General features: G+C 50.7%; 1 protein-coding gene across 1 annotated transcript in view; it reads left to right on the top strand.

The window, feature by feature from the left end:
* Positions 1-6904: 6904 nt before the first annotated feature.
* Positions 6905-23601, top strand: part of RSPO4 (R-spondin 4) — a 30469-nt gene continuing 13772 nt past the window's right edge. The window contains exon 1 of the mRNA XM_032419942.1: positions 6905-6983. Coding sequence (XP_032275833.1) covers positions 6905-6983 — 79 coding nt within the window. The remainder of the gene's footprint in view (positions 6984-23601) is intronic.

Here is a 23601-nt window from a genome sequence, read left to right on the forward strand (position 1 = left end):
GGCACTACCCCATTCAAGGTCATGACAGTTAAGATGCTGTCTTCATTTGGGGTTGCTGTGAAGCAAACACTGAGACAAAATTGGAGTTCAAGAAGTTTATTTGGGGGGCACCTGGGTGGCTCAGTTGGTTAAGCGACTGCCTTCGGCTCAGGTCATGATCCTGGAGTCCCAGGATCAAGTCCCACATCGGGCTCCCTGCTCAGCGGGGAGTCTGCTTCTCCCTCTGACCCTCCCCCCTCTCATGCTCTCTATCTCATTCTCTCTCAAATAAATAAATAAATAAATCTTAAAAAAAAAAAAAGAAGTTTCTTTGGGAATTGATCCTGGGAAACGCAGGGCTGGGAGTAAATTGTGAAACAGAGTGGGAGGCCAGCCCATGAAGGGTAGGCCATCAAGACAGGTACCACTGGGGACATCTGGAGCTCAACCCTGCTGGGGAGTTCTAAGAAACAGCAAAGAACAAGCCTAGGCTATCCCACCTGTTGAAGGAGGAATTTGGACTCATTGTCTGTCATTGGTTATCACTACCCTTCCACTGAGTCCATCAGCAAGGTTTTCTTTTTTCTTTTTTCCAATTATTGTATTGTTCAGTTTTATACTTTCTATTTGTTTTTTTAAAGTAACTTCTATTTCTTTGTTGAGATTTTCTATGTCTTCATTCATTTCAAAAGAATGTATAATTTCTCGCCAAAGCACTTTTTGGATGGCTGCTTTAAAGTCCTTGTCAGACGATCCCAACATCTGCATCATCCTGGTTTTAGCATTAGTGGATTGTCTCTTCTCATTCAAACTGTGGTTTTCTGGTTCTCAGCATGACAGGTAATTTTCTATATATCCTGGACATTTGGGCTAGTATATTAGGAAACTTCAGGTCCTATTTAAGTCTTTTATTTTAGCAGGCAGTCTCATTTTTAGGTGTAGTGTGTAGGTTCTCATCTGCTTTTGGAGGCTGGAGTTGCAATGACCATTTAGTTTCCAGAAACTTTGCATTTTTATTCTGGTCTGCTTTGTTCTTCTGGTGCTACTGCGGTTAGTATTAGCTTGATACCAAAACCAGACAAAGACAGTATAAAAATTACATACAGGTCAATATCTTTCATGAATATAGATGTGAAAGTCCTTAATAAAATATTACCAGGTAGAATTCAGCAAAATATAAAAAGAATCCTACACCATGGCCAAATGGGGTTTACTCCAGGGAGGGAAAGCTAGTTCAATATTCAAAAATCAATCAATGCACTACATCAACAGGCTCAAGAAGAAAAATCACATGATTGTATCAATAATAGATGCAAAAAAAAAAAATTGTGACAAAATTCAACACCGTTTCTGATGGAAAACTCTCAGAAAAATAGCAACAGAGACAACTTCCTCAGCTTGTTAAGAGCATCCCAAAAAAACCCTACAGCCAACATTATACTTAACAATGTAAGACTGAATGCTTTCCCACTAAGATTGGGAACAAGGCAAGAATGTCTGCTCCCATCACCCTTATTCAGTACAGTGCTAGAGGTTCTAGCCAATGCAATAAAGCAGGAAAGGGAAATAAAAGGAAGATAAATCAGAAAGAAAGAAAGAATACTGCCCCTATTTACAGGTGACATGTTATCTTTGTTGGAAAGCCCTAGAAATCTGCAAAAATACTCCTAAAACTAATAAGTTCAGCAAGGTGTTAGAATACAAGATCAATACATAAAAATCAGTTGTATTTCTATATACTAGGGATGAACACATAGGGCAACAAAATTAAAAATACAATACAATTTGCAATTCTTTTAAAAAGGAAAGAAACATTCTTAGGTATAAATCAAATAAAACTTTTTAGGACTTGAAAATGGCAAAACACTGATTCTTAAAAAAAAAAAATCAAAGAAGACTTAAATAAATGGAGAGATATACCATGTTCATGGATTGGAAGACTCAATATAGTCAAGATGTTAATTCTCTCCAAATTGATATACATGTTTGATGCAATTCTGATCAAATTCCCAGCAAGATTTTTTGTAGGTATAGACAAAATTATTATAAAATTTATATTGAAAGGCAAAAGAACTAGAATAGCTAAAACAATTTTGAGAAAGAATAAGGTGGATGAGATCAGACTACCCAACTTCAAGATTTCAGTAATCAGGACAGTGAGGTATTGGCAGACAGAACAACACAGTCTGCAGAACTGAATAGGTAACCCAGAAATAGATTCACACAAATATGACCAATTAATTTTTGACAAAGGAACAAAAGCAATTCAGTTAAGGTAGGACAGCCTATTCAATAAATCATACCGGATGGAGCATTTGAACATCCACAGGCAAAAAATGAACCTTGATATAAACTTCATTCTTTATGCAAAAATTAATTCAAAATGGATCATGAACTTAAATGTAAAATGATATAACTTCGAAAAAAAAAATAGAAGAAAATCTTTGAGACTTGAGACCAGGCAAATATTCTTAGATTTGACACCAAAAGCATGATCCATAAAAGGAACAATTGATAAAGTGAACCTTATCAAAATTAAATACCTTCATTCTGCGAAAGATGCTGGAAAGAAGATGAAGGGACAAATTACAGACTAGGAGAAAATACTAGCAAATCACATATCCAACAAAGGATTTCTGTATGGAATAAAGAACTCTTAAAATGCAACAGTAAAACTAAAAAATTCCAATCAAAAAGTGCAAAAGACATGCACAGACATTTTGCTAAAGAGGATATACAGAAACTTGTACACAAATATCCATAGTAGCTTTGTACTTAATAACCAAAAACTGGAAATTATCTAAATGTCTTTCAATGAATGAATGGCTAAAAAAACTCTAGTACATTCATACCATGGAATACTACTCAGCAGTAAAATGCAACTGTTTTTCTTTCAAAGATTTTATTTATTTATTTATTTATTTATTTATTTATTTATTTATTTATTTGACAGAGAGAGAACACAAGCAGGGGGAGTGGCAAGCAAAAGAAGCAGGCTCTGCACTGAGCACGGGGCCCAGAGCCCAATGTACGGCTTGATCCCAGGACCCTGGAATCATGACCTGAGCCGAAGGCAGACACTTAACTGACTGAGCCACCCAGGTGCCCCTAAAATGCAACTGTTAATCATGCAACAACTTGGACAAATCTCAAGAAATTATGCTGAATAAAGAAAGCCTATTTCAAAAGGACACATAAGACATAATTCCATTATATAATAGCTGTGTAACGGCACAATTGTAGGAATGGGGAACAGATTAGTGGTCGTTAGGGGTTAAGGTATGGGGGGGGTGTGTGCAATCATAAAGGGGTAATGAGGGAGTTTTGTGTTGGTGCAGTTAAGTATCTTGATGTAGTGGTGGTTACACAAAACTGTACATGAGATAAAATTGCATCCCAGGAAACTCTTCAATCCCTGGCAAAGTGGGACAACTGGTCACTCTAGTAGGGGCCATCCTGTAGCCCTTGCAGTCCCGAGAAAAATTTTGGACTTCACCTGGAAGAAAATCCAGGTCCTCCGGCTACTTAGGAAAAAAAACTTGTAGGGGTCAGAACCAACACAGGCAAGAACTACTGCATCATTAAGGCAAGAATGAGAGGGGTCCAGTGTGATAGAATGGCCTGATGTTCACCGAACTCTTTTGGTTTTCTTCCTGAGTACATGGCTAGACTACATTTCCCAGCTACCCTTGCAGGTAGGTGTGGCTATGGGACTGAATTCTGGCCAGTGGGAGGTGGGAGGACATCTGTACCTCCCATAGGTGATCTTCCATGCCTTGCCCCATCCACAGCAAGCTTTAAGCCATGTACAGAGAGAGCAGAGCACAAGCTGAAAGGAACCTGAGACCCGGCTGTCAATGGAGGGGAAGGATTTGCTGATCTGGAATACCCAATAGGACTGTAATGTGTTGTAGCCATTATACCAGTCTTCATCTATCTGTGACAGTGTCCTGTGGTTCCTTAACTGATGCCCCTGGTGTGCCATCAGCACCACTGGCCTCGATGTCCTCTCTGGATGCTTGTCTTGGGGGAGGTTGACCAGATTGCAGGCAGGCAGGATTCCCAGACAGCCCCTATAGCTACAGAGACCCCAAGACCCTCTGTGCATCTCAGAGCCGGGTAGAGGTCTTAGTTCTGGCTCACAGAATCCTAGAAATAGCTGATTCTGAAAGGATTGTAAGACTCTCAGAAGACACAAAATCCCATCTGTGCCACTGAACAGATGCGAAAACTGAGCCCAAGAGAGCAGGAGGTGCCTGAGGTCCTACAGTAAATCAGCGGGTGAGTGAGCCCTCATTCATCCATTCTTTTATTCATTCCACAGATATTTATTAAGTACTTTGTGTGTTAGGCACACAGATAAAATAGAATATTCCAGCCCTCATGGAACTTAGAAACAAGCAAATTGCAAACACTAACAGGACTATGTACTTGGTACTGTGGAGAATAAAGCAAGGTAAGGGGATAAAGGAAATGGGTGTTCTGCTTTATCTGGAGTGGTCAGAGGGGGCCTCTTTGAGGAAGTAATCTTGAGCCGAGACAGGCCCTGAAGATACCTCAGGAAGGATTTTCCAGACGGCAGGAACAGCAAAAAGCCCTGCTGAAGGCACATGGCAGAGTCTGAGAAACAGAGGAGGCTGGGAAGCTGGAGCAAAAGGAGTGGGAAGAGAAGGGCTGAGAGGCTACAGCCCGCAGAGCTGTGTGTCTGTCCAGTAGTCATGGCCTCGGCAAGCCCCCCCCCCCCCCTCACCGTGCACATTGCTCTTCCCAGCCCTGCTCACTCGGGGCCTGTCCTGCTCTGGACTCTGGAGACTTCAGGACTGGGGATGGATGGATAGGGGCTGACTTTCCAACTTCCTAACGTTTGATCTTCTAGGGTCACCTCATTTCTCCAAGCACGTGAATTCCATATATAAACCAGGAGACTCCTGCATCCAGAGAACGCATTCGTTCGTTCACCCTACAAACATGCTGAGCTCCTGCTCTGTGTCCAGCATGGGCTAGTGCTCCAGGGACCCAGATATGACCTCATCTCTGGTCTCAAAGGTTGACAATGTAGAGAGAGGGACAGAGACATCAATAGTTACCACCTAGTGCCAAGCTGTGATAAAGAGATTGTAGGAGCCCAGAGGAGGCACTGAACCTGGCCTGAGAATCCAGGAAGGCTTCCTGGATGAGGGGCATATCCAGGGCAGGGTCCTGAAACGAGTCAGAGAAGAAGGGGGATGAGATGTAGGCTGACATTCCATAAAGAGGCCACACAGGAAAGGCTCAGAGGTATGGAGGGCCTGGAGGTGTCTGTCAAAAACTGCAAGGAGTTGAGGGGCGCCTGGGTGGCTCAGATGGTTAAGCGTCTGCCTTCGGCTCAGGTCATGATCCCAGAGTCCTGGGATCGAGCCCCGCATCGGGCTCCCTGCTCAGCGGGGAGCCTGCTTCTCCCCCTCCCTCTGCTTCTCCCCCTCCCTCTGCTTCTCCCCCTCCTCATTCTCTCTCTCTCTCTCTGTATCTCCGTGTCTTGAAAGAATAAATAAAAAAATCTTTAAAAAATAAAAAATAAAAAAACTGCAAGGAGTTGAGATCTCTGGGATCAAAGGTGTGAGGGGTGGGGTGATGGGGAAGACTGAGGTCAAAGGGGTCAGAACAAGAGGGCTTTGTAGGCAGAGACAGAGGGGATCCATGCTGGAAGCCCTGGACACCCATCCCGCCTCTGTCCTAGACTTGCTGGGCTGCCTGAGCTAAGAACCCACAATCCCGAGGCCTCAGTGACCCCATCTGTGAAATGGAGCCATTTGGGTGGACTGGCTCTGACATTCCACCAAGATGCCAGAATCTTGTCTGCGGGTGTGCTCGTGGAACCCTACAGAAAAATGGCCAGGCCAGAGCTGCCTCCCTGTGTGTCTCCTGCCCATGGGCATGCCTTCAAATGCCCTCATTGCACTGGGGACTCACTGAGGATGGAGAGAAGGGGCTGAAGGCGACAAGCCACAAGCACAGGAAAAAGAAAGGACAGTTGTTCAGCAAGAGGCTGTCCGAGCTAAGCTCCTCTGTGCCCTGAGTAGTGCCCCAGAGGGCAGGCGCTGCATGCAGACCGGGCGCTGACCTGCTGTGTGTGGCCTTGGGCAAGTCACTGGCCTCTCTGAGTGTGCTGTCTGCTGGCTAGGAGGAGGGGTCTGGCTGTGAAAGCGTTAAAACGGCCCCAGCTGCTCCCCATCCAGTAGATGAGGTCGGAGGAAACACAGTCCAGCGAATTTATGAGGTGCCGGTCACTTGGAATCAAAGATTAGGGGCTCCCCGCAGGCTGCGCAGGACACATGCAGGGGCCGTGGCCGGAGGGGACGCCGGACTCCCTTGAAAGAACGAGGCAGAGCAGACGGTCAGGCCGCAGAGTAGGGGACGGTGAGGCAGAGAGGGGACAAGAGGAAGTGCAGGAGTGGCCCCGAAGGGCCAGGCGCAGGAGCCAGGAGCGACCGAGGAGAAGGGAGAAAATCGGGGGCAGGCGGGGAGTGGGGGGTCGGGAGGTGCCGAGAGCGCCAGGATGGGGGGGTCACTTGGAGGCCGCGCCCGTGTACCTGCGTCTGGCGGGCCGGCGGCGGCGGGTCTGTGAGTGCGGCAGCGCAGGGGGCGGAACGACGCCAGAGCCGCGGACTGCCGGACCCACCGACCTCCGGTCCCCCGCCGGGCGACCCCCGCCCCCCGCGCCGCCAGAGCGGGTGAACGCGCCGCCCCGCGCGCCGGGCTCCTCCCCGCCGGGGCAGTGTCCCCGCTCCGCCGACGCCCTCACTCGACCTGGCGGCCGGCCCCTGCGCAGACGGCGCGTCCCTGGCGGCGGATCGAGCCCGCGCCCCGCGGATGCGCCCGCGCGCCCGGAGCAGCCATCGGGCCTCCGGGGGAGCCCCCGCGCGCCCGCGCCGACCAGGCTGCCCAGATGCGGGCGCCACTCTGCCTGTTGCTGCTCGTCGCCCACGCCGTGGACATGCTCCCCCTGAACCGAAGGAAGAAGCAAGGTACGAGGAGGGGCAGCGGGCTGGGTGGCAGGGCACGCACAGCAGGGCAGACAGGGGTTTGGCCCCTGGAACCGCAACTCCTGCAGATAGCCATCAGGCCCACTTTACAGACGGGGAGACTGAGGCCCCGGGACACCTGTCTGGCAAGCTGGCCCAAGGAGGCCCTCCAAGGAAGGAAGGGGCTGGTAGGGCTCTCTCACTGACCCACTCCCTATAGTAGCAGCATTGCTGAGAAGAAAGAGGGTGGCTCTGTGCGGAGACAGGAAGCCCCAGGTGTCAGGCCAGAGGACACTGGGACTAGGGAACAGAATTAGTGACTTAGAAGCCATGCCAAGTATCCATGCTGAGCTGGGAGAAGACATACATAGCCCCGGGCTGGGAGTCCAGATGACCCAGTCTCAGCCCCATCATTGACCATGACTCACCATGTCACCTTCAGGAAGGCAGTATTCCTTAGTGGACCCCCTCTGGCAAGGACATGAGCTTTGTGAATTCAGGGAGACCTGAGACCTGAATTTATGTGCATTTATTCTGAGATGACCTGGAAGAAGTCCCAGAGCCCCTCAGTTTTTCCATCTTGACCTCCTGGGAACACTCGGAAGGTAAACCAAGGTTCAGACTGTAAATGGACCTGGGGCACAGAGGGGCCCCTTGCACCCTCAGGGTCCTATGCCACAGCCGCTCACTGTGAGAGTCAGAATGTCCTCAAGAGATGGGTTTGAGGCTGTCGCTGCAGTGTGGGGGTCGGCAAAGCCCGTGGGGCTGAGGAGGGCAAGCAGGCCAGCAAGTCTCCTGAGCTGGTACCAGTCTGAGAACCAACCTTGGAATGCCAGCCACTGTGCCAAGGGAATCCCCACCGCATCCTCATGACAGCACTCATCCCATTTTATAAAGCCGGGTGCCGAGGCTCGACAGGTTAGGTAAATTTGCTAAATTGTCCAGCAGGTGAGCGGAAGACCCAGTGTCTTTTTTTTTTCCAGCTGTGGTGTTAGGTCTGAACAAGGCTACATGGGAATAGGAGAGTCTGCCCTCTAGGAGCTTCTAGTCCATTTGAGTGAAAAGCCCTGCATGGACACACTCACTCCTGGACTGGAGCAGGAAGCAGAGAGGGGCTATGGGAGAATGCGGAGGTGGGATTGGGTGGGGGTGACTGGCCCAAAGGGATCCAATCCCCCGTGTGACTGGATGGAGGGACCCAGGGGTCCGAGCAGTGGGTGGGCTTCAGGTGAGCTGGGGCAAGTTTGGGACTTCATGGGGATGCTCCTCTGTGAATGTCCCATGTGTAGTGGCTGAGTCTATAGTCTCTGGAATCAGCTTCCCCAGTGACCAGCTGAGTGACCTTGGGGAAGTCACTTTGCCTCTCTGAGCCTGGGTTTACCCATCTAAGGCTCTTTTAGAACATCTCTAAGATTTTTCTCAGTTTTAAAACAGACCAAAGAAATAAAAATAAAAACTTTCTCCTCACTGACTCCTCTTTAACAAGAGGAATAATAATCTGAAGTATCCAACTCACAAGGCAGATGTGGGCAAGACTAAATTAGTGTGTTTGTTAAGTGAGTAGCCAAGTACACAGGCTCCTAGTGGGCACTTGTAGGTACCAGTCGTCTTCATTTCCTGTGCATGGTGTCCCTGGCTACTCACAACAGCCTCGTCGGGGTCGGGGGGGGGGGGCAGGGGGGAGGGCTGCTTATGATCTGGATGAGGATTCAGAGAGGGAAACTGATTTGTCCAAGGTTGCACAGCGGGTGAGTAGCAATGCAGGCTGGAATCCCACTCCATCTGTCAGGATGGCTCCTGAGCTGTGTTGGCTTTCCCTTCCCAGAGTCTCCGTTCCCCATCTGAAGAGGAGCTTGTTGGGGAGATCTTTAAGATGCTTCACAGTTCTAAAAAGACACACACACACACAGATTAAAGAAAAAGAAAACTTCTAATCCCTTTCCCCATCCCCAGTTGCTCGGTGAGGAGCTTGGGCATGGCTGCTCCCAATGCTGCCCCAGTTTGGCAAGGGGGCTCTCGGTGCCCCTCCCCACCATAGTTGATGCCTTGTTTATGGGACGTAAACATGCCCATCCAGCGTTTCCAGAGAAGCTTATAGCTCCACTTATCAGTCAGGTGCGATGGAGAGTCTTGGATTTCAGTCCCACCCCAGGCACCTTTGTACTGTGTGACTTCGGGTGAGTGGACTCCTCAGCTCCTGCCAACGGCCTCAGTTTCCCCATTGGCCCTGGGGTGAGGGTGGAGGGGTAGGAAACCCCTTCCTGTAGCATATTCTGCAAAGTGGTCATAGGCGTCCTGGCCAAATAGGTTTGGGAAATGCTGGGTTTGGCAGATTTCTTGACTGCAGGACTTATCGGAGCATTCATGGTGAAGTGGTGGGGCTAGACAGCAGGACCTTTCCCAAACTAATCATGCAGCAGAGGGCTATTTTTCATGAGACAGCTGCTTGGGAAACTCCACACGACATCCCTGAGGGTCTTACCGGCCTTGACATTTTGCTGTCACTGTAGAAGGAGAATGTGTCCTGAAGGCACCTAAGCCCTGGCCGTGCTCCATGCATCTATCTCTTCACTTGCTCATTCAACAACAGCTACAGGGCAGGCTCTGTGCCAGGCTCTGTGCTGGGAAACTTGGAGATGCCAAGGTGCACAGACCCAGGGCCTGCTCTTAAGCAGTTACCAGGGTGGAGGGATGCCCTTCCCTGACTTCCCCAGCCTCCCCTCCATGCCCGAGTCCCAGGCCTCAGTCTTCGGCCTGCTCTGCAAGGCCCAGCAGCTGCCCAGGCTGAGCTGTCACCCTCGGGGCCTGGCACCCGCAGACCCATGCTTCTTCAAGCTCCGGCGTCACTGTTTTCTGATGAAACCCAATTTTTCTGTTTCTTTCTTTCTTTTTTTCTTTTTTTTCAATTTTTCTGTTTCTAAGACAAGAAAGAATGAAAGAAAAAGCTTGAGAAAGATTCTTGGATCTCAACTGTCTCTTACAAAACAACATGTTGATTAATTAAGTGTAAATGAATCAGAACCAGATGGAAACATTTCTCTTGAGACATGCTGGGGTGTCCTGGCAATGGGACAGGCAGGGAGTGTGAGGGAGCTCTGGTCTGCAACCCCCAACCCATGATATGGAGCTTCATTTAGGCAATGAGGAGAAGACAGGCTGTGACGGACTTCTCTGACGTCCAAGGCTGGAGAGGGGGCCTGGTGGAGGCAAGAGTCCCCCCACATTCGCATGGTGATTTCAGATCCTTCTAGACCCGAGGCAGCAAGGGGCAGAGGGAATTCGGGGAGTTCAACTCTGGAATTCAGATAGCCCTGGGTTCAAATCCTGAGCCCTCTCCTGCCCTAGGTGTGTGACCTTGGGCAGGCCACATGCCTTCTCCAGTCTGTGGTTCCACGTCTGTGAAATGGGAACAGTTGTATCTCCCCCTCTAATAGTTGGGAAGATTCACCACAGTCCCAGAGGGAAGGTGTCTGGAAGCATAGAGTAGGTGCTTTATAAAGATTCTACCACTTCTCCCTCCCATTTTACAGCAGGCTGGGGTGCTCTCTGGACTGGGGGGTTTCGTGTGGGTTGAACCTGACTTCTGCCCTTGTCCCCTCGGTGAGCCTCTTCATTCTTCATCTGCTCAGTGAGCAGCGCCTCCCTCGGGTGAGGTGAGTGTGATCATTCTCTGCACCGCCGGGCAGGCAGCACTGTCCCCAGTCTGTAGCAGGGAAGCTGAGCCCCAGCAAGCAGGTGCCCAAGGCAGTGGCAGAGATGGGGAAGGACCCAGGTTTCTCGTCTGCAGGGCTGGGCCAGGGCCAGGCGGGCCCAGAACAAGGTGCATCCCCCTCAGTGCTGGCCTCCAGGTTGTACCAGGTCAAGATGTATGTCAGGGGCAGCTCTGGAAGGAGAACCAACTGCTAGAGGATGGAGTGAGGGGTTTAACTGCACCTGGGGGGCCCAGGAAAGGCATCATGTGTCAGTAGAATGCTACCTCAGGCAAGGCACTTTGGCCCCTTTGGGCCTGGGTTCCTTCATAAAATACGGCTGGTTGAGAAAAGGAAAGCAGCATGTTGGGTGTGCAGTAGGTACTCAGTAAACTCGTCTCTGCGCCCATGCCCTCTCCCTCTGTGGCCAGTTCTGGAGCCAAGCTTGGGCTCAAAGGAGATGCTGCTTCACCTCACATGCCTCCACCGTTGGGGGAACCCACCTCCCTCTCCAGGGATGGAAGCCACCCAGCCCCCGCCCAGTCACCAAAGGAGAGCCTTGAGGCCACTTAGTGAGGGCTGGCCATGTGCCAGGAGCTCTGCGCAGCAGGAATCCTCACTATGACGCTGTCTGGTGGACACCCATTTCCCAGACAAGGGAACTGAGGCTCAGAGAGGGCCAGTGACCTGTCCGGGAACTCCCAACATCGGGGACATGGACCCAGCATTTTGGAGGCTCCAAAGCCTGTGTGTGGAAATGCACATGGGTCCTGTTGGTGACTTGCCAGGGGCTGCAAGGTGGAGGCCTCTGAGAGGAGCCTTATCACAGGGATTTTGTCAGGCAAGGTGGTAGCTGGGACGGGGATGGGGACTCCAGCAGGAGGAAGGGAGGGTCTGGTCAGGTGGAAAAGGCCGAAGGGGCTGTGTGGCCAGAGGAAGTAGAGGTCCGATTGCAGACGGGGTGAGAGTCCAGTCACGGAGGGGCCTTGGATGCCACTTGCATGTCACCTTTATCCCAAAGAAATATGCATTGAGCCCCTCCCCTAGGCCAGGCTCTGACTAGGTGTTGACAAGGACGGTAGAGATGCGCTCCACTGTCCCACCTGTCAAAGGGCTCAGTGTCTCCTTGAGATGTCAGTTACAGACCCATCAGAAAGACTGACACGGACGGGACCCCACTGCCCCTCCACACAGCCTTCAGCGGCAGGTCAGGGGCATTCCTGGTCTCAGCTGAGCAATCTGACACTCAACGAGGGGACGTTGTTTGGCGAAGGTGACCTTATCCATTTTGTTCTCCTGTGTCTTTGTGTCCGTCTATCAGTTCACTGTTTATTCATCCACTTTTCCATCTAGTAAAAAAACTGACGCTTGTATGACTGCAAAGTTTTCAAACTGAGGTTTGCAACCCATCAACAGATCGGGGAACTAAATTTAGTAAGTACAGACAGCAATTTTGAATGAAGTGGAATACAATGCAACAGAACAGAACACGACGGTATAGGATAGAATAAAACGGGGGGAGGGAGGGGGTCAGGAAACGTTTTTTGTAGAGGGCCAGACAGTAAATATTTCCTGCTTTGCGGGCCACATATGACCTGTCCCATACTCTTCTTTGTTGCTGTTGTTATAAACCCTTCTCGGTTCATAGGCCATACAACAAGGCCAAGGGCCGGATTTGGCCCATAGGCTAGAGTTAGCTAACCTCCTTTTTAGAAAATATCAGAATGTATTGCAAGTCTTAAGATTAAACATTATTTTGAGAAATGTGTTTCTGTTTACACATATATGTGAGTGTGTGTATGAGTAAGTGAGTGTGCATGCTCATGTGTGTGCACATAGATGGGGATGTGTGAGAGTGTGTGTGTTTGTACTGATGTGTGTATTCTGCATGCTGTGCGTGAACTGATATAAAACTGGAATTTTTACCTCTGTCAAGGAAGTGTGGAGGCTGCTGGATCAGCTGAGCCCAATAACATCCTCATAAATCTCTCAGAGACAGGTCGTAGGAGGGTCCCTGTATCGCAGATGGGGAGACTGAGGCCCCGTGGGCCCCAGAGCAGGAGGCATGTGAACCCAGGGAGTCTGACTGCAGAGCTCCACGTGCTACACCAAATTGCCTCAATGAGCAGTGACCGCCTCTGGCACATTTTGCAAGTCGTCTGCCTATTTTTGGTGGCCCTGAGTCTGGTGGCCACGTCCTTCCCAAGGCATGGGACTTTTAGCCCCAGGAGATGGAGCGATCAGTCAGAGCCCTTAATATCCTCCTGCATCAGACACCCCTGAGCAGCCGGTGGGCGCCAGACATCGTGTGGGCCTTTTGCACTGATCCTGCCTGGCGGACATGGGTCCTCCCTCTGCCCTTCCAGAAGAGGAAGGCTGGTTCAGAGAGGGGACTTGGTTTGTCCCAGATCACAGAGGAAATGGATGTGTGGCCTGCGTCTTCCAGGTTCCAGACCCACAGGAGCAAATCCTGCCTACCAGAGACTTCTCTGGAAAACCCATCCAATGCCATGAACTGCCCTCTGGTTCACACAGCTCTTTACAGTTTGCGGAAGGGTTCCACTTTCCTTTTTTATAGAATAATGGAATGCTGGGCTGAAAAGGCCAGTTGAGACCTTTGAGACCAAAGCTTGTGCAGATGGAGGCTCAAGCAGGGCAGGACCTCAGCCCCCCGGCCCCAGGCAATGGGTGGAAGCGAGGGTGCAGCTGAGACTGGGGAGCAGGGGAGGGCGGCTTTGGAGAGGTAGAGGAAGGTAGCCGGCTCCAGAGCCTGGAAGTCCTGGTGTTGGGCCCTTGAGAGCCTCAGTTTCCCTGGATGACTCGGCTGCTCTGGGTCTGCTGTGCCTCTGTCCCAGGTCTAGGATAAATGTCAGACAAGGGGGATGGAATGAAGAGGGCATCCATAGCTAGCAGAGGTTTCTTAAGAACGAGAGGCCAGCCCGGGCTTGGGAGCCTCGAATGGGCCCCTGGAATGACGTGTGTGGCCCACAGGCTCTGTGGCTTGGCTGTGTGCTTCCAAGAGAGGGAGCAGGCTGAGGCCTGGGCCAGACTCAGAGCCACCACGGCCTCGGGGCCAGTCCTTCCCTTAGAACCGCGGGCTGTGGACCCTGGCCGACACAGAAGGCCCCAGGCGCGGTGGATACCCAGGAGCATGTTCCTCACCGGCATTTCCACACACATGTATGTTCCTAAAAACATACATTTTTGTCTTTAAAAATACTTAACTTTTCCTAGCATCAAAGGTTTTTAAAAGTCTGTTTTTGATTTGGTTTTACAGTTGAACGTTTACTCTATGCCAGATGCTGTTTTACCTGTATTATTTTATTTTATGTAACAATATCAGGCACAGTTCTAAGTGCTTTATACCTATGAACTGGTTAAATTTTCTTAATAAACCTATTATCCCTGTTCTACAGATGAGAAGACTGAGGCACAGAGAGGTTAAGTACCTTACCCAAGGTCACACAGCTAAGGTTCAAATCCTGCCTGGTCCCAGAGCCCGAGCTCTGCTGAGCTCAGTTGCTTCCCAGCCGTATTTAATCCTCATAGGTTGCTGTGAGGACTATTATCCATATTTTACAGAGGAGGAAACTGATTTAAGAGAAAGGGACATTAGTTGAAAGTATATGAAATTGCCATTTTTATAGGTCAGAAAAACAGCCCAATATTAGCAATTTCATATGCTTCAGCCCAATAGCTTGGCAGAGTAAGTTTGGCAAAACCAGGATTTAAACCCAGACAATTAATTCCAAAGCTGGGTGCATAACCACCCCTTCAGGCCTTTTCCCAATTCAGCCGCAGAATAGCCCAGGAGGTGGTGTGATTCTGTTATTCTGCAGAGGAGGCCCTCCGAGCTCAGAGAGGGCAATTGACTTCCAAGGGCACAGAGCCAGGACGGGGAGAAGCTGGGATAGGCCTCCAGGTCTCCATGGGCCTGTGCAGCAGGCAGTGTTATTCGGACGCATGCCTTCAGCCCCAACCTCGGGGATCCCTCCAGGTCCCACAGGGAATGGTCTTGTTCCCATCGCGGACAGGCGAGGCACTCCCCTCGGGCATGGCTGCCTCAGGCTGGGCCACCACCGCCTGCCCTAGGATGATTTCTTGGAGTCGTGCCACGTGATTCATAGGGCCCCTGCCCTGCGGTCCACGGTGGGGGCTCCAGTGCGCCATTGTGGTGGGGGTTCTGTTTCACCAGCTCAAAAGAAAGGCATTCCCAAGCCTGGGGGATGCAGACCACATGGAGAAAACCACTCCCTTTTGCCAGAAGCCTCCACTTTCCCTGAAGCCCAACAGCGGTGCCCACATCCGCAGGGGTGGAGACTCGCAGAGAAGGAATGTCACGGCTGCCCTTCCAGAGCCTGCCCTGGTGTTGGCAAGTGGGCACGGCTGTCTCTAGCAAGTCCCAGATGAGCAGTGGGAGGTCAGCAGGCTGTCACAAAGGCCCTGGGCTCTGCCACTCACCAGCTGAGTGACCTCGGGCAGGTTATCTCTCCCTTCTGTGCCTCCGTTGGCTAACTTGTGAAATAGGACATTTCTAGCAAATAGGGGGTGCTCTCAAGAGTTCCAGCGCCAGGCGGGAAGGCTGGGATTTGGGCTGTGAGATGCATGGGCTCAGCTCCCACCTCTGCTACTGCCATGCTTGGGTGCAAATATTCCACTCCTGAATCTCAGTGTCGTCTGTCAGTACCATGGGGACAATCATAGCATCTACCTCATATGGTTGTCTTGAGGATCAAGGTTATGCATGTAACCTACCTGAGAGAGAGTAGGTGTTCAGTTAATGGCGGTAACTGTCACGTGCCATGGGAGATTGGCTCTTTCTAGCATCCAGAACATTCTAGCCTGATGACAGACATGTCCCTGCCTGTGTTTGGAAGTCCTCGGGAGACCTAACTTGTCAAAAGAAGGTTACTCTAAGGAGCCCACGTTCAGAGGGTAGACTGTGGCACATGATTGCTCTCTCTCTGAGCCTCTGTTCACTCCTCTATGAAACCGGACCTCAGAGGACAGCAGCGAGGATGGAAGGATGTGTGTGGTATGTGTGCCTGGTGCTGGTGCATTATAAATGTATAAATGATGTGACAGCCATTTGTGGATGAGGCTGTCGTGGGGCCTGACGTCCTACCCTCTGCCCACAGCAGGCTGGAAAAACCCCGTCAGATGCTGTCTTTTGGACATGCTTTTCCTTCCTCCTCCCCCCTGCCCCCCTTCTGGCAGGCATTTGAGTCAATCAGACTCCTTAATTCATAGCACATTATCAGCACCCATCACGCAAAATCCTGCTCTTATTTTGTATTTTATTTTCCTCTCTTTCTTTTTTAATTGTTATGAATCGCCAACTTTTTATTTGATTCTTCAATTTGTTTCACTTATTTAAAATTCGTTCTTTTTTATTTTATGTAAATCTTTAAATTTTATTTTTAAAGTTTTCTTTATTAGTAGTTTAATGTTGACTTGTAATTAAAAATTTTAATGCATTTAAGTTTACATTATAAATGCATATTTAATTTTACTCTTACATTTTGCTTTTCTAAATTATTTTTATTTTATTGTTTTAGCTTTAAAATGCTATTTATTTTATATTTTGTCAATTTTAATTATTTTTATTTGATTTTCTTTCCCCTTATTTTCATTTATTTTTTTTCAAATTTTATTATATTTTATTTTTATTTTGTCCACTTTTTTATTACATTTCCTGAATTTTTCTTGTCAATTTATAGGACTTCCTTGTGTTGCCTACATACTGACCCCCTGTTGGTTCTGACATTGAAAATATCTTTCTTCAGTCTGACACCCATCCGTTAACTCTGTATGTCCTTTGGAGAATAGAAATCACTATTTATGATACTGTTCATGTGGTCAAATCTCATATGAGCTTTTTGGGGGAGGGGGTTTCCTTCTGCCTTATGGTCTGGGCTTTTTGATCTTAGAAAATGTCCTTATAAGGAGTGCCTGGAGGGCTTGGTCGGTGGAGTGTGCGATTCTTGATCTTGGGGTTGTGAGTTTGAACCCTACATTAGGTGTAGAGATGACTTAAAAATAATCTTTAAAAAAGAAAGAAAGGAAGTGTCCTTATAAGAAGGTCTCATTAGAAGGGTGCGAGCCTCTGGTTCTCCATCCCTCCAGCGGACCCCCTTTCCCGTGAGCCGAGCTTCCTTGACAAGGCTGACAGTCCTGGTACAGCAGGCCTCGGCCCCTCCCAAGGACGTTTCTGGAAGTCTCAAATGCAGGTGGTACCTCTCCGTTCACCCTTGTCCCTGCATGTGCCCTCGGTCACTGCATTCCAACTGGCACATGCTGTTAGCCGGACCGACCCTGTCCTTGGGGGCTCTGGACTGGTGGAGGTGATGGGCCCACCAGAGTGGGTTTTAACATATGAGTAGGAGAGACGGCAGCTGGAGCCCCCGCTCCTGGAGACAGTGAAGTTGGCTTGCAGGGCATCCTGAGGGGCTCAGAGTCCTCCCCATGGGCTGAGCAGCCCCAGCCCGAGGCTGCCGTTCTCCCAGGGCTGCTTTGGCTGAAGGGCCACAGTGTGTGGATCATCTCATTCTCCTCCATCCACACCCTACCCCACCACCACCACCAAGAGAAGAAAGAATACGAGCACTCAGGACATTTGTGTGCACAGCTGACTTCACTGAAGGTCCTCTCTTCTGCCTGGAGTCAGTCCTCCTCCCATCTGTCCTCACAAACAGCTCAGGGCCCCTTGGGTTGACCTTGGGCCCTGAAAGACATATGGCTTTCAAGGGCTTTCCTCTGCTTTTGGAGAGCCACGGGGCAGGAGTCTGCAGCCATCCGGGAGGCGGGAGCCCCAGCAGTTCGGAGCTTGGACTCGGGTTTGCATCCACCTGACTCCTGACTGTGAGTTCATGGGTCGACCACTTCATCTCTCTGAGCCTCAGTTTTCTCCTCCATGAAAATGGGAAATGTGTAACCCCAGCCTTGTAGAACTGCGGTGTGTGTGAAACGATCTAACACAAGGACTGGGGTGACACGGGTTCCTGCAAGCTGCAGAGGCTCAGGCAGCATTAGCCGGGCCCTGCCCACTCGCAGTCCTGGTCCCTTAGAGGACCTGCCAGAGCTCACAGTGACCAGCATCTCTGGCTCCGCGCTGCCCATCTTGGTTCCAGACCTTTGTCCTGGTTTTAACTGGGCAAGAAGGATGGTTCCATTTTGCAGATAAGGAAACTGAGGCCCACTGACAGTGGATGTTAAATTTTCAGGCCTGTGCAAGCCCCGATGCTCTGACTGCCTGGGTTTCAGTTTGGCGGAGATAGTGCCTCGGGGCCAGGAGAGGGTTAGAACCAAGATCATCAATGTCGGGCGCCTGGGTGGCTCAGTTGGTTAAGCGACTGCCTTCGGCTCGGGTCATGATCCTGGAGTCCCGGGATCGAGTCCCGCATCGGGCTTCCTGCTCAGCGGGGAGTCTGCTTCTCCCTCTGACCCTCCTCCCTCTCATATGCTCTCTCTCTCTCTCATTCTCGCTCTCTCAAATAAATAAATAAAATCTTTAAAAAAAAAAGATCATCAATGTCCCCATTTCCCTGGGCTCCGGCTACCCCCACCACATGCTGTGCCTGTTTCCCCTTCTTCCATTCAGTCCCTCCCCCCTGGCATCATACCATTGATCGAGCACCCACTATGGGCCAGATGCTTTGTGTGCACTACAACCTTGGAGATTGGTACCCATTTTACAGAAGGGGAAAGTAGGACCCAGATGGGGAAGTCAGTTACCTAGGTTCCCACAGCCCTCACAGGGTCTGGGTTGGAACGCAGGCTGGGCCTCCAAAGAGCTCCTTTTCACTGTGCCACGAATTGGTTAGCTAGACCCAGAGCAGAGCATAAGGCTAAGTCTGGCTCCCGTTTGGTGAGTGCTTTTGGCACATACACCGGGCACACGGCCAGGTGCTCTGCGGGTTATTACCCCCCTTTACCCTCTAGGCCACCTTGGATGGCATCATTCTATTTTGCAGATGAGACACTGAGGCTCAGAGAGGTCAAAGGGCCTTTGTGGGTCGAGGTGGCAAAGCTGGGATCCAAACCCACGGGTGTGTGACCTGGGCTCCCACCTGCCCGGAGCTGCCTCCCCTCTCCCCATTTCCTGCTGCTGGGCAGCTGGTCTGGGGGCCTGGCCGGGCAGGTGTCGCTGTGACTCACCCCCTAGTCTCAACTTGGAGCCTGACTTAGGAAGCCACCCTGTCGGGGCCTCAGGGTGCACGGCATCTGGAGGGTGGTGCGTGTGCGGCAGAGGTAGGGAGCACAACTGAGCGGCGAGGCTGCTTCACAGCCAGAGGGGACCCAGGACAGGGACCTGGTCCTGGCGGCCTGTGGAAGTCCAGAGTAGCGCAAGGAGGCCTAACCGGATGTGATGGCAAGGGGAAGCAGAAGCAATTTGGGCGTTTACGGAGGAGACTGTGGGCTAGACGCAGTCCTGGGATTCTCAGATTAGGTCTCCTTAGATCTGAGGCCGGGTAACAGATCGGTAAGCACCAACCACGTGCCACACCAGGCCTGGGCCATGTACCTTCGGGGTAGCCCACGCACAGACTGCCTGCTTCCACAGCCACTAGCCTTGTCCAGACCACCCGGACGACCGCCGGCCTCACCCCGGCCGGCTCCCACTCCTGCCCCTGCCCCCTCCCCCCTCAGCACCTGCTGGAGCGCAGGCAGACCCTCATCTGCTTCTAGGAAGATCCAGCACCATGCAAACCGCTTCCGAGCCCACACCCCCCGGGCTGGCCCGTCCGCCCTTCTGACCTCACCTGCCATGGCCCTCCCCCCCGCCACTGCCCTTTTCCATAACAAGCTCTTTCCGGCCTCTGGGCCTCCGTGCTTGCTGGTCCCTATGCCAAGAATACTTCTCTTATGTGTCTCAGTGAGGCCATTCTTGGACGAGACCCTCCTCCCATCACTCTCTTAACTTTCATTCACTCTCTGTCACTACCGCAAATAATCGCTCTCTCCTTCAGGAGGCAGACTTCATGAGGGGAAGGACCCTCTTGTTCCCTGATGCGTCCCCAGTGCCTAGAACAATGCCTGGCACAGAGAGGCCCCTGATAGGAAGGAACAAGCTTCCCAGTGAGTGGATGATTGTCTCCATTTTACAAGTGAGCAAACTGAGGTTAAATAACGGTCCCAGGGAGTAAGTGTGGAGCTGGAATTTGAGAGCAGATTTGTCTGATCCCAAACCTTGGGTTCCCGCCTCCATCCTGTGCACCTCACTACTGAGCAGGACTGATGGGGAGCCTCATATATAGTGGGGAAGAGGTGTCACCTGCAACAACAAGGCCCCAGCCATCCTCAGCCCCGGGGCAGCGGGGGGCAGAGCAGGCCTAGCCTCCCAAGTCAGGTGCCAGGGGCCAGATTATACATAAGGCCAGGGGGAGGGGACCAACTGGCTAGAGATAAAGGGCCAAAGGCACCTATCCAGTTACCAGGGTTCCAGCCCTGTCCTCTGGTGACAAACTGGGGGGCTCCAAACAGGTGCCCGCCTCTCTCTGGGCATCAGGGCACCATCTCTAAAATGACATTACTACCCTCATCCTACAGATTTTAAACTTTAATAGACACTACCCAAATTCCCTTCTCAAAAGGGAGGTCTGGATGACTTCAGCCTTACACAGTTTCCATATCCCATAGGTCACAAGTAGTTTTTCCTTCTTGTTTTAATCTTCGTTTTGAAAATGATTAGTGAGGTGGGACAGCTCTTCATGTGGTTTCTGGCCCATTTGTCTTTCTTCTTTAAATTACTTGTAATATCTTTGCCCATTTTCCCACCTTGGGTTGTTCCTGTTTTTCTTATTGATTTCTAGGAGCTCTTTGTATATCAAGAATGACAATCTTTGGCCTACTTTGTGTGTAAGTGGTTTAACGATCAGACTGAACATGTAACAGAGGGTTGCAAACATGACATGTGCTTTTTTTTTTCTCCCTCTCTCTTATTCTCTGCTATATCTCTAAAACCCAGTCCTTAATTATTTGGACAGATCTCCAAGCTTTCTGGTTTTCAAAAACCCAGCCCAGTGCTAAATTTTAAACACAAAGGTCTAATTCCAAGCTCTCTTCTTCCCCATCACTGACTTGGCTCCTGACTCCATTCTCTGCCCTGTGGAGAGATGCGTCATACTCTCTCCCTCCTTCCCTCCCCTGCATGTTGGGGAGCAGAAAGAGGGATGGGGAGAGGGACAGTGGCCTCTTACTTCTCTGGCGCTTCTGTGGCCTCGCAACACTCATCAGTGAATAAACTCGGGGCCCCATCACCAGTGAGCAGGAGGGCAACGGGTCAGGTCTAAATGTTCCTATGCCTCCCTTCATGCCCCCCGACCCCGCAGGTGGCGTCACTGCGGCAGGGCTGTGATTTATCGGGGAAGGAGCATGGGCTCTACTTCTTCCTATCTTCCTAGCTCCCTCTCCACCCCTTGGTGCCCCCACAGACTCTTGCCTCTTTGGGTTGGAAATCTGCAGCTTGGATCAAGATCAGCTGCCTTCTTCAGTCCCTTTGGCAGAGAATTGGCCAAATGGTGTCAGTGCGGGCTTCCCCAGGCCTGCTCTGGCCCCTTCGGCAGCTCTCACGCGTTCCCCCTCCTCCCTAGTAGACATGGGGAGAGTCAGCAAATGTGTATCCATCAGGGGATGAAATGCTATTTCCATTGTCTTCGGGTTTAGGGAGATGGGGAAGTGTCTAGCCCTGCCCCAGCCCCTGCAGGACAATTTTTGGGGATCCTCTTCAGAAATCCACTTACACAGGCTGGGGAGGAGATAGTTGCCCCCCCCCAAGATAGTTGGCTCCCCTCACTAAGCCCTGGAGCGGGTATCAGGCCCCAATTTCATACTCATGAGGCAGCTCTCTTTAGAACATGGTGGCAGGGGAGGGGAGGACTCAGAGACCGTTTCCACCCTTTGTCACTAGTTTTGGAACATCGAGATAAGTCCTGTTCATTCATTCACCCAACACACATTTCCAGAGCACCCAGCCTACCCAGCACTGTGCATGGCACTGGGAGGAGGGCTGAAAAAGACAGAGAGCCTGGGAAATTTACCTTCCAATCTAGAACCATATTGTGCATCTTTCTAAAATGTTTCAACGGGTGTGTGATTTGTCTTTTAACTTTGTCTAATAAATCAAATAAAAGCAAGTGAGAGGGTTTTTTTTTTTGTTTCTTGTTTTCACCCTTTTGTTCCTGGAGTCTAGAAAAGGGCCTGGTACATTGCCATCTGATGGACGGATGGATAAATGAATATTGAACCCTTACATACAATGGGTTTTGACAGATGGAGAAACTAAGGCACAGAGACAGGGAGGAACTTGCCCTAGGGCCCAAAGATCTGAGACTTGCCCTAGGGCCCAAAGATCTGAGACAAGAGTCCACATCTGGGGCTCTCTCCCTTCTGCTAAGATTTGAGAGGGCGAGGGAGCCTGTGGGAAGAGGCCAGACCCAGAATCGGGTCCATGAAGACGCCTAGCCCATGGCTGAACCCCAGCACTACCAGGTACTTTATACGCAGATCTCAGGGTACTTCACAGCAGGCAAGTAGGTTTAGAGAGGATCAGAGAGGAAAGAGACCTGCCCAAGGTCACACAGCAAACCACAGAGAGCCAGAACTGGAAGGAGCCAGAACCTGAGTCCACTCCCAGCCGACAAGTCCTCCCTGAGCGCCTACTGTGTACCAGGCACCTAGTCTGCCAGAAACGCACCTGCTGCAGGGGGACCCCATTCACGGGAGGGACAGTGAGATTTCTTGAGCACCTGCTCTGCACGGTTTGGAGCAGGATGCATTTGATCCTCAGAATAGCCCTATGAGGTAAATACAGACGAAACTGAGGCACAGAGTATTTCAGCAACTTGTCCAGGGCCGCTCACACAGCAAACCTGTGCCTGTCGCCGGAAAAGAAAAGGAACTGTTTTCTCAATATTTTTTTCAAGAGTGGCATCTGCATCTCCGTGACAATTTTGTGACCGTTCTACATGTAGGACAGTTGCAAGACAGTTTCTTAGACGATTTCACATGCTTGACAACATGATGACACTTTCACACGCAGGACGGTTTTGTGACAAGGCTATAGGCAGATTGATTTTCTGACGGCTTTACACTCAGGACAACTGCATGATGATTCTATGTTCATGGATAACAGGGAGCTGAACTCTGGGGAGATGGGTCCCAGAGAGGCCGCCGGTCCCAGTCTCCGCTCCTGTGCGTGTAGCTTGCTCAATGACGAGGAATCCGGTAACAATCCTTTTTTACAAAAAAATGATGATTTTTGAAAATGCGGTTTGTGGCTGCACCCGCAGGGCTCCCACGAGGAACACAAGTGTGACCGCCCTTGATGAGTGGTTAACGGAGGGCAGAATGCATCTGCCGGGGTCAGGGTGGCTCATTAAGGAATAGGGAAGCAGAGACTTGGTTTGGTGAGGGTGGGAGTGTGCCGGGCACAAAGCAGCCTGCTCTGAACTGTGTCCACCCCGCGACCTAGCAGGAGGGCCAGGCAGGGGCAACACAGGGCAAAGACTTCATGCTTCAACCCTGAGCACTAGAATCCTTTTGAGGTGGGTTTCACCAGCCAGCCCACACCCACCACTGCCCCGGCAGCACACAAACCCGGCCCCCTCCCTTCCTGCCTTGCTGACCTTGGGACTGTCCCCAACTTTGGGCTCCTTGGGAAAGCCCTCCAATGAGTGGGAAGAGGAGCTGGGTTGCCCCTTCCAAATATTACCCTGGCCTCTCATCCATCATCAGGCCCCCAGGGCAAGGTGCTCTCTGGGGACTCTGTCTAGCTCCGCTCCGTCCAGGGGTTGGCCTTTGAGCCTCAGTTGGCTCATCTGTATAACGAGGAGTAATAACAGTACCAAGCTCCTTGCTTCTTAAAATGAGGTCAGGGACCAGTAACATCAGCCTCCCGGGGGGAGCTTTGTAGAAAAGCAGAATCTCAGATC

Source organism: Phoca vitulina, unplaced genomic scaffold (genome assembly GCF_004348235.1).
Source record: "Phoca vitulina isolate PV1807 unplaced genomic scaffold, GSC_HSeal_1.0 scaffold22, whole genome shotgun sequence".
Lineage (NCBI taxonomy): Eukaryota > Metazoa > Chordata > Mammalia > Carnivora > Phocidae > Phoca > Phoca vitulina.